The sequence below is a fragment of the Megascapheus bottae genome, chromosome 5 (genome assembly GCF_031878675.1).
Source record: "Megascapheus bottae isolate mThoBot1 chromosome 5, mThoBot2.hap1, whole genome shotgun sequence".
Taxonomy (NCBI): domain Eukaryota; kingdom Metazoa; phylum Chordata; class Mammalia; order Rodentia; family Geomyidae; genus Megascapheus; species Megascapheus bottae.
Window position 1 is genome coordinate 1,444,046 of NC_143513.1, and position 11,016 is coordinate 1,455,061.

The following is an 11,016-nucleotide window of genomic DNA, read 5'->3' on the forward strand; positions in this document are numbered from 1 at the left end:
CCGCGCGAACCGCGCCGCCGCCCAGCGCCGCAGCCACTGCGTCGTAGCCCGCGGGCGGGAATCTGCCTCGGCGCGTCAGGACGCACGCGCGCCCTCCTCCCTCCATTTTCCCCAGCCCCCCCGCCCCCCGCAACTCTGCAGTCTCTAGCTATAGGCCGGCTGGGACGTCACTCCAGCTAGGCTGTGTGTTCGATTGGCTATGACCGTACCGCGCGACCGGGCTGTGGGCGGGGCCCGAGGATAATATAAAAGAGGCGGGCGGCCAGGCTCGTGCCGCTTTGCAGACGCCGCTGTCGCTTGTGGTTACCAGCTATCAGCCATGGTCAACCCCACCGTGTTCTTCGACATTGCCGCCGACGGCAAGCCCTTGGGCCGCGTCTGCTTCGAGGTCGGGGGGGCGGTGGCGTGCTAGGGTGGGCCCTGGGAGCGGGTGTAGGATGAGGCGGGTGGCGAGGACCCCGAAGCCTCGGGCGCGGGCCGACCCTCCTGAGGGCCGAGCGCGGCCGGTGGCGGCGCCATTTCCTGACGAGGGGCCATCTTGGGCGGCGCGGGCGGCGGCACGAGCGGACAAAGGCGGGTGGGGCGGCGGCCGTTGGGGGAGGGGGCCGCCTGCCGCCGCCCCACGTGGCCGCGCCCGGCTCGGCGCACGTGCTCGGGCCGCGCTCGACCGGCGCCTTGCGGGCCGTTGCGCCGCCGCACGGGGCCCGGGCGCCGCCGCCCGGCGTCGCAGACCCTTCGGGGAGAGCGTGGCCCCTCGGGGCGTCGGCAGGCACCGGGCGCTGCGGCGCGGGCGCGCCGGGCCTGGCGGAGCTGGATGGGGGGTGTGTTAGCAGATGGTGATTGGCCGCCCTGGATGCGCCTGCAGTTCTAAAATAGGAAAAATTTTTTTAGAAACGGTCCCCAACATCCTCCGCGTCCCCCACCCCCAAGCGGAAATGGGAGAGTGGGCTGGGCCTGCGCTGGCGCCCAAGCACCGCCTTCCGCCGCAGTGATGGCGGGCGGGGGCGCGGGGAGCGGCGGCCCCTCCCGCGGCCCCGGCCGGCCCGGTGGCGACCGCCGCAGCCCTCCTCTCCCCTGCCCCTCCGGACTGGCCCCGAGGGCGGTCAGCGACTAGCGAGCACCTAATGGAGGTCACTTGTGCAGGCCACAGGAATCTGATGTGCTTTTATTAAGTTAAACGTTAGGTTCGACATGGCTTACCTCATGTGTAGGCAATTATAGAAAGTGTTTCGGTCTTAAGGCTTGAACCCGGGACCTGGGCACTGTCCCTAAGCTATGTTTACTCAAGGCCAGCGCTCTACCACTAAAGCCACAGCTCCACTTAAAAGGGCCCTGGTGGTTAAGGTTCAGGGACATCCTTGCCCTGGGTGGCTTTGAACTTTGGTTCCCAAAAATTAGGATTACTCGTGTGAGTCATCAACAGCACTTGGAACACATTTCACCATCTTAATCCAAATAACCTGAAGTCTGAGGCAGGAGGCTGCTTGCTCTTCTGTCCATACTATACTGTCTGGCTCATGGTAGGCACTAGAACGTGCTCTGCTTTCATCTTAAACTGTAGTCCAAGCTCATAACTGACAAGAGGCCCTGTGGAAACTGCCTGTGCTTAATGTGGGCTCCGAGTTAGTATCAGGTTTCTCACAGGGCTTAGTGGAATTGAGACCAATCTCCACTAGTCAGAACCAAGAAGTACTCATCAGCAAAACGAAGTCAACAAGTTGATAGCATTATTACTGCCAGTGACTTGAACAGTTATTGAACTGCTTGTTGATAACATAAGTGTCAGGTGATACAGAAGCCCTTGAAATACATGGGTATTGAGCAACAAAATATGCAAGTCTAAATTGCTAATTGTCATTTTCTGTTACAGCTATTTGCAGACAAAGTTCCAAAGACAGCAGGTTGGTTCCATTTTCTAAGCTTTAACCTGGTTATTTAAAAAAAAAAAACTACTGTGTATCTACATACTTAATTTCTTTTTAACAGAAAATTTTCGTGCTCTAAGCACTGGAGAGAAAGGATTTGGCTATAAGGGTTCCTGCTTTCACAGGATCATCCCAGGATTCATGTGCCAGGTATGAAATCTTATATTTTGTGCCAATCCTGAGACCTGAACTCAGGGTCTGGGTACCTTCTCTTAGGCTTTTTTTACTTAAGGCTTATGCTCTATCACTTGGGCCACAGCTCTAATTTTTTGGCTTTTTGGTAGTAGTGGCTTGGGGATAGATGAGGTGTTTCAGACTTGCATGAAATCCAGAGCTTCAGATCTCAGCTCTCGAGTAGCATTATAGGTGTGAGCCTTTAATTGAGATCATAGCCCATTTTATCTGCATACATTCTACTATTTTGATTTCCCTTGGCCCTTCTATTCAAGTTGAACCTTGCAAGCCTGGCATACTTTGGGTTACAGTTTCAGAAGTGACAGTTCTCTATAATGTTGATAGGGTGGTGACTTCACGTGCCATAATGGCACTGGTGGCAAGTCCATCTACGGAGAGAAGTTTGAAGATGAGAATTTCATCCTGAAGCATACCGGTCCTGGCATCTTGTCTATGGCGAATGCTGGGCCAAACACAAATGGCTCCCAGTTTTTCATCTGCACTGTCAAGACTGATTGGTAAGGATTATTGCACTGGGGAAAATTCAACTTTTTTTCTATTTGCATAGTTGCAAATTTAGTGTGATACAGAATACAAAGTACTGTAAGAAACTGGGCTAATTGGGATTAGTTCATACATAGTAAACTAAGCTATCTTCTCTGCTTCTCTGTTAGATGCATTATGCCAGCTTGCTATTCGTTCTTTGTTTTCTATTGATTTGCCAGGGGTACTCTACCTAGTTATGTAATAGGAGTGGATTAATGATTACTCTTCTGTTTTCAGGTTGGATGGCAAGCATGTGGTGTTTGGGAAGGTGAAAGAAGGCATGGAAGTTGTGGAAGCCATGCAGGGGTTTGGGTCTGGGAATGGCAAGACCAGCAAGAAAGTCACCATTACCGACTGTGGACAACTCTAATACATTTGACTTGGTTTATCTTGTCAGACCATTCCTTCTATAGCTGAGGAGAGCACCCTTCCACCCCATCTGCTTGCAATATCCTATACTCTTTGTGCTCTCACTGCAGTTCTTTGGGTTCCATGTTTTCCTTACTCCCAAGTCTAGCTGGATTGCAGAGTTAAGTTTATGATTATGAATAAAAACTAAACAACAGTTGTCTGTCCTTGTTTGGGTCAGTCCACAAAGTCCCTAGGCTTTGCTTCTGCATTCACAACCCAGAGTATCCTAAAGTAAACTGGTCAGTGAATAACAGAAGGTGAAGGACAAAGAGGGTAGTCAGTGGGAGATTCCTCTATGGCTGGCATTAGCTGCAACAATGCTGGGATCTGAGGGGCTTCATTTGAAGGCAGGAAAGTTCAGCAAAAAGCTACGAGCTGTGCTGTGGTTCAAGTGAGAATTGATAGCAGACATTTAGAAGGCAGGACTTTCTGTGCCAGCACTTGTATGTAATCTTGGTTTTCTTGTACTGTGCTGAACCCACTTCACTCCCACTGCCAGGATTAGAGTTACAAATCTGAAGCTTGTAGGATTGGTGCACTGGTTCAAGTTATGGAGCTCTAGTTTTGTTTTTTTTTTTTTGCCAGCCCTGGAGCTTGAGCTTAGCCTGAGTACTGTCCTTGGGCTTTCCTCAAGTACTCTACTACAGCACACACTTCTGTGTATGTGGGGGTGCCAAGAAGTCAAATCTGGGTCTTTGTACATGCTATGTAAGCACTTAACCACTAGGCCAAACTCTTGGTCCAGTGCTCTAGTTTTGAGACAACCCAAGGACAGTGGTCAGGCCCCGAGTTTAAACTCCAGAACTGGAAAAAGTCAGAAAACACAAGAATTAACCCTGGAAGTTACAGGGTCTTGGAACTTTTTGTTAATTGTGGGGCTCAAGCTCTGGGCTTGGGGGCTGCCCCTGAGCTCAGAGCTACCGCCTTACCCCTTGAGCCATAGTGCCACTTCCCATTTTATGGTGGTCAGTTCACTGCCAGGGCTGGCTTTGAACAGTGACCCTCAGATCTCGGCCTAAGTAGCTAGTATAAGTCTCATGGACATGCTTGTGTACTGGCTTTGAACAGCGATCCTCTGCCTCCACAGTACTTAGAGGAGTGCCTTGCTAGAAAAGCTCAGGAACAAGTGCCCAGACCCCGAGTTCAAACCCTATGACCAAAAAGTTAATCTTCCTGCTGTGGATATGGGAAAGGAAATACCAGAGACCTGCTCTATTTAGTGCCTAGTTTTTAAAAGCTGAAATGTGGCTCAAGAAGTGTTGGCAGGCATCATAAAAAAAAGTTTACCAACAGACGTGATCATGAGCTACACAAATAACAGATCCACAGAAAGCTCATGTTAACTAAACATACTAAGCATTTCCATTAGTATCTGGTAGGTTTCATGATTACATCTAGTACAAAAAAGGAAGAGGCTGGGAGTTTGGCTTAGTGGTAGAGTTCCTGTCTAGCATGCATAAAAATTTGGGTTTGAGGGCCGGGAGTTTGGCCTAGTGGTTAAAGTGCTTGCCTAGCATGCATGAAGACCCGGGTTCGATTCCTCGGTACCATATACATAGAAAAAAGCCGGAAGTGGTGCTGAGGCTCAAGTGGTAGAGCTCTAGCCTTGAGAAAGTCCAAGGACAGTGCTCAGACCCTGAGCTCAAGCCCAGGACTGGCAAAAAAAAAAAAAAAAAAAATTTGGGTTTGATTCCTCAGTATTCCTGAGTACCCATACATAGAAAAAGTTGGAAGTGGTACTGTGGCTCAAGGGAAAGCTCTAGCTTTGAGCAAGCCAAAGGACAGTGCTTAGGCCCTGAGTTCAAGCCCCAGGCCTAGGAAAAACAAATCTTAAAGGCTTAGGCCCAATACTGGTGGCTCACACCTGTAATTCTAGTTGAAGATACGAGGATCACTTTTTTTTCCTTCCCATTCCTAGGGGCTTGAATCGGCCTACTGTCTCAGCTTTTTTGCTCAACAGATACTATACCACTTGAGCTATACCTCCACTACGTTGTTTCGGTGGTTAATTGGAGATAGCATCTCAGAATTTCCTGTCCAGGCCGATTTCAAACTGCAATCAGACTTCAGCCTCATGAGTAGCTAGGATTATTAAGTGTCTGCCACCAGCTGGAGATTCATCTCCAATCTGTCAGCAAAAAATCAGGAGTGGAGCTGTGGCTCAAATGGTAGAGCACTAGCCGTAAAAAGCGATGCCCAGGACACAAAACACATGTGATCTAATTCCTACAAGTACCAAATAAAACATCCGAAAATAAAGGTCTGGCAGCAGGTAGAAGAGGCCAGTGGTAAAGAGCTGTTTGGCTAGATCGGGCTTCTCTGAAGAAACTAGGCCAACTGCAAGAGATTTATCTAAACTCCAAGGTTAGAATTTTAGATGTACAGTGGTTGCTTAATACTGGGTTTATCTATAGAATTAGAAGGATTGAAAGAATTGAAGTTTTTGTGTAACTCTTAGCCAGAGATGGAGTTCACAATGCAACTTAAAAACAAACAGAAGTGGGGCTGTGAGTCAAAGTGGTAGAGCACTATCCTTGCGCTGAATAGCTCAGGGATTGTCCAGGCCTGGAGTTCAAGCCAAGTGGGGGGGAAAGTGGTAGAGTACTAGCACTGAGCACAAAGCCCACTGCCAGGCCAAAAAAAAAAAGGAAAAAAAAAAATACTGGGAGTTGATGGCTCAAGCTACTCAGTAGGCTGAGAATTGTGGTTCAAAGCCAGCCAGGACAGGGAAGCTAGAGAGACTCCAGTTAACCACTACAAAACCAGAAGCAACAATGTGGCTCAAAGTGATTGAGCACTAGCCTTAATTCTCAGAGACAGTGCTCAAACCTGGAATGGCTCAAGCCACACACAACCACAATCCAAAAAACACAAAAACCAAAAAACGTGGGCACCAGTGGCTCACACCGGTAAGCCTAGCTTCTCAGGAAGCTGAGATCTGAGGAGTCCAGCTTAAAGCCAACCCAGGCAGAAAAATCCAACCCCCCCACCTGGTGCCACCAGAAAACTGAAGTGGCACTGTGGCTCAAGAGATACAGTGCTAGCCTTGAGCGGAAGAGCTCAGGAACAATGCCCAGGCCCACCAGAGTTCAAGCCTATGACTGCCCGCCCCCCCCTACACCCCCCCCCCAGAAAAAAGTTAGGATCAGTACCAGGCCAAGTTCAAGCCCCACATCAGTTAAGGCTGGGAATGTGGCTTAGTGGTAGAGTGCTTGCCTAGCATGCATGAAGCCCTTGGTTTGATTCCTCAGTACCATATACACAGGAAAAGCTGGAAGTGGTGCTGTGGATCAAGTTGTAGAGTGCTAGACTTGAGCAAAAGAAGCTCAGAGACAGTGCCCAGGCCCTGAGTTCAAGCCCCAGGACTGGCAATAAAAAAAAAAAAGTTCACTTTCCTGGTTTCATATATGCAAAGGCATATATGATGAATTTTCTAGGTATAAAATTTCAATATTGGGTTTTTTAGAGCTAGAGGACAAGATGAACAAATACATGACTACTAAGCACCCCAATTTTAATATGATCACTCACCAATAATCGGCACATTCTTGATGGTGTCATGAGACTGCACTGTGACATATTCTCAATCTGGGGGTACAGAAGATATCTCAATACACTTCTCCAAGCCTGCTGCATTGTTTTATCAGCATTCTCAGTGCTGGTACTTCCTGTAGTATGGTCCTTAGCACCTGCCCTCCTTTACTATTTGCATATTCTGTATTTTAAGTTTAACTTGCCCACCCACATTCTGATTGTGTCTCCAGTAATCCAGTCTGTTTAAAGATGCTGACTGAAAAGCTTGGGAGGTTGGAGCTTTATGAGTGCCAGCTATGGTGGAAGAGTGGTGCACATATACTCAAAGACATCAGGGTGAGGTAGGTACTATCAGGAAGCTCACAGCCAGGATACACCCAATAAAGAGCTGAATCCCAATGGACCAGACTCCAAACCTGTTTAATCACTTTTAAAATAATTCCAGAGCCAGGTGCAAGTGGCTCATACCTGTAATCCTAGCTACTCAGGAGGCTGAGATCTGAGGATCCTGGTTCAAAGCCAGCATAGGGAACAAAAGTTCACTAGACTCTTATCTCCAATTAACCACAAGAATACTGGAAATATGGGGCCAGGAAAGTGGCCTAGTGGTAGAGTGCTTGCCTAGCATGCACAAAGACCCAGGTTTGATTTCTTGGTAACAAATACACAGAAAAGACAGCAAGTTGTGCTCTGGCTCAAGTGGTAGAGCACTAGCCTTGAGAAAGCTCAACAAGAGAGCTCAGGCCCTGAGTTCAAGCCGCATTACTGGCCAAAAAAAAAGAGAAAAAAATACTGGAAGCGGTGCTATGGTTCAGTGTGGTAGAATACTAGCCTTCACTGAAGAGCTCGGGGACAGTGCCCAGAGTTCAAGTCCCAGGACAAACAAAACAATAAAAATAATTTCAGAGGGCCGGGAGTTTGACCTAGTGGTAGAGTGCTTGCTTAGCATGCACGAAGACCCGGGTTCGATTCCTCGGTACCACATACATAGCAAAAAGCCAGAAGTAGTGCTGAGGCTCAAGTGGTAGAGCCCTGGCCTTGAGAAAATCCAGGCCCTGAGCCCAAGCCCAGGACTGGCAAAAAACAAAACAAAAAAGCAAACAAAAATAATTTCAGAGTTCTATGTCTCTTTATTCATCTATTTAATTAATTTACTGTTTGTTTTAGAGATGATACACAGCAGGGTTACCTCTATTTTTTAAATGGCATGGGGGGAGGGTCAGGAGTATAGCCTAGTAGTAGAACGTTTGCCTATCATGCATGAAACTCTGGGTTCAATTCCTCCACACCACATACACAGAAAAAGCTGGAAGGGATACTGTGGCTCAATGGTGGAGCACTAACGTTGAGAAAGCTCAAGGACAGGGATTAGGCCCTGAGTTCAAGCTCCAGGACTGACAAAAAAAAAAAGAAAAAGAAAAAGAAAGCAATGCCCAGGCCACAAAGTACCCATAATCTAGTTCCTAGAAATACCAAGTAAGACATCTAGAAATAAAGGTGTGGCAGCAGGTGGAAGAGGCCAGTGGTAAAGAGCTTTTGGCTAGATCAGGCTTCCCTGAAGCCTTGCCAACATCAAGAAATTGGTCTAACCTCCAAGGTTAGAATTTTAGACTGTTAGTCTTGAGCAAAAAAAAGTCATGGACATTGCCCAGGCTAAAATCAAGCCTCAGAACTGGTAAAAACGAAAACAAAAAATCATGCTAATTGGTGGGTTGTGGAAAGTGTTATACTAGGGGTAGTTTTGTTGGATGGCTTGGGAAAGCAAAACAACAAAAATACATTCCTGAGGACAATAGTAATCAAGCAACTACAAAATGAAAGTATTTGAAGTAATTTATTGGAAAACTCTATTAAGTGTGTGTGTGTGTGTTTTGTTTCTTGCCAGTCCTGGGGCTTGAACTCAGGGCCAGTGCTTCCACTTGAGCCACAGCACCACTTTCAGCTTTTTCTGCATATGTGTTACTAAGGAATCAAAGGCAAGGTTTCATGTATGTGAGGCAAGCACTCTAACACTAGGCCACAATCCTGGCAGATATTAAATCTTCTTATTCAGATAATTTAGTCAAAGGAAGACGTGATTATTTAGCCATTTACTCGCTAGTTTTTTTTCTGAAAACTTAGAACTACACACAACTATTCGACTCTGCCTTATAATAAGTCTGAAGGTTTACTATAAGCTGGGGCTAAATGGCTCTGGCATATATTACTAGCTACTCAGAGGCTTAGATCAGAGTTGAAGTGTGAGGCTAGTCTGAGCAGAAATGTCTACAGGACTCTATCTTCAATTAACCAGTAATATGCTGATAGACAGGCATGGCTCAACAATAGAGCAAAAGCAAGCAATCTGAGAGTGCTAGGCCCAGAGTTCAATGACACTAGCATCAAAAAAAGTTAAAATTAAAGTTCATTGTACAATTTCTTTTTTGCTCAAGGCTGTTATATAATTTGAATCATAGCCCCACTTCCAGCAGAAAATAAAGAGAGGATTCACTGTTTTATACCCCAATGGAATCCTAGATCTGGGCAAATTATTAACAATAGATAAAATCATTAGGAAAAAGACTTTATACTTACAATGGGCTTTCAGAATCAAAACCTATTTATTCCCTTTTCTGAGGCAGGGCTCCACTATGCAGCCAAGGCTGGCCTCAAGTAATCCTCCTTCCTAGCAATCCCAGTTTTCCAAGTGCTGGGATCACAGGCTAGACAAGCATGCTCAGATTTATCAATCTTTTCTCTTCCTGCTTGGTGGCACTAGGGTTTGCATTTAAGCACAAGGCCCTTGTCTGGCTGGTATTCTACTACTTAAGCCAGGCCCTCCAGCCTTTTGCTTTATTGTTTTGAATAGGGTCCTGATTTTATGCCTCAGCAGGGCTAGATTGAGATCCTATTTGCATCTCCTGAATAGCTAGGACAAAAGTCACCTGCAATTAGCTTATTTATTTATTCATTTATTTATTTTTTTTTTGGGGGGGGGGAGTCAGTTGTGGGGCTTGAACTCTGGGCCTGGGCGCTGTCCTAGAGCCTCTTTGTATTCAAAGAGTGCTCTACTATTTGAGCCACCGCTCTATGTCCGATTTTAGTTAACTGGACATAAGAGTCTCTCGAGGACTTTTCTGCCTGTGCTGGCTTTAAACCACAATCCTCAGATCTCAAGACTCCTAAGTAGCCAGGATTACAGGCATGTGCCACCAATGCCTGGCTGCAAGCAGCCTTTTATAGGATGAAGTAAGGTCTCATAATTTTTTTTTTGCCCTGGCTGGTTTTAAACCTCAATCCTTTTGACTTCCACCATCAATCTTTTTTTTTTTTTTGTTTGGATTTTATTTTTAACTGTATTTTTTTTGCTACGCAAGCACTTTGCCGCTGAGCTACATTTCAGCCCTCTTTTTCTTTTTTTGTTAGTCCTAGGTTTGAACTTGGGGCTTGGATGCTGCCCCTGAGCCTCTTTGTGCTCAAGGCTGGCACTCTACCACTTGAACCACAGTATCACTACCAGCTTTTTCTAAGTATAAAAAAATAGAGTCTCGGGGCCGGGAGTTTGGCCTAGTGGTTAAAGTGCTTGCCTAGCATGCACGAAGACCCGGGTTCGATTCCTTGGTACCACATACATAGAAAAATGCCAGAAGTGGTGCTGAGGCTCAAGTGGTAGAGCTCTAGCCTTGAGAAAGTCCAAGGACAGTGCTCAGGCCCTGAGCTCAAGCCCAGGACTGGCAAAAAAAAAAAAAAAAAAAAAAAAAAAAAATATATATATATATATATAGTCTCATAGACTTTTCTGCCTGACTCTGAACAACAATCCTCAGATCTCAGCCTCCTGAGTAGCTAGGATTAAAGGCATGAGCCACAAGCATTCAGCCCACCATCAATCTTATCAGAAAATACACGCCCCCAACCGCCAGAAAAGTCCTCTAGTTCAGACCCTTGAAAAAAAATTAAGAAAACCTTTCCAATGGTACCATTAAGATATACTCAAGCCAGCTACTGGTGGTTTATTCAAGTAATTCTAGCTACTCAGGAGGCTGAGATCTGAAGATCACAATTTGAAGCAAGTACAGGCATTGAGCTAACTAGCTGGAAGAGTTAACAGAACAAGAGTTAGTCTTGAACTTAAAAAAAGCTAAGGGATAATGTCCAGGTCCTGACTCATAGAACTGGCACCAAAGAAGGAAAGAACTAAAAATACCTGAACACTGACTAGAATTTCTTTTTTGTCAGTCATGGGACTTGAACTCTAGGCCTGGGGCACTGTTCCTGAGCTCTTCAGCCTCAAAGCTACTGCTCTGCCACTTGAGCCACAGCACTACATTCCATTTTCTAGTGGTTAATTGGAGATAAGTGTCTCATGGACTTTTGTGCCCAGGCTGACTTTGAACCGTGGTCCTTAGATCTCAGCTTCCTGAGTAGCTAGGATTACAGGCATAAA

The 11,016-nt window shown here is 46.4% G+C and overlaps 1 protein-coding gene across 1 annotated transcript; it reads left to right on the top strand.

Moving 5' to 3' along the window:
• Nucleotides 1-259: 259 nt before the first annotated feature.
• On the top strand, nucleotides 260-3,210 carry Ppia (peptidylprolyl isomerase A). The gene is made up of 5 exons (XM_090332512.1): nucleotides 260-388; nucleotides 1,871-1,901; nucleotides 1,987-2,075; nucleotides 2,445-2,617; nucleotides 2,883-3,210. The coding sequence occupies exons 1-5, from the start codon at nucleotides 320-322 to the stop codon at nucleotides 3,013-3,015; spliced, it is 495 nt and encodes a 164-aa protein (XP_090188638.1). The 5' UTR covers nucleotides 260-319; the 3' UTR covers nucleotides 3,016-3,210.
• Nucleotides 3,211-11,016: the final 7,806 nt, after the last annotated feature.

What these genes read in the sequence shown, in the direction of transcription:
- Ppia (XM_090332512.1), top strand. Translation starts at nt 320, where the DNA reads ATGGTCAACCCCACCGTGTTCTTCGACATTGCCGCCGACGGCAAGCCC. An exon ending in TCCCAGGATTCATGTGCCAG is followed by an intron (nt 2,076 to 2,444) that starts GTATGAAATCTT and finishes TAATGTTGATAG; the next exon opens with GGTGGTGACTTCACGTGCCA. An exon ending in TGCACTGTCAAGACTGATTG is followed by an intron (nt 2,618 to 2,882) that starts GTAAGGATTATT and finishes TTCTGTTTTCAG; the next exon opens with GTTGGATGGCAAGCATGTGG.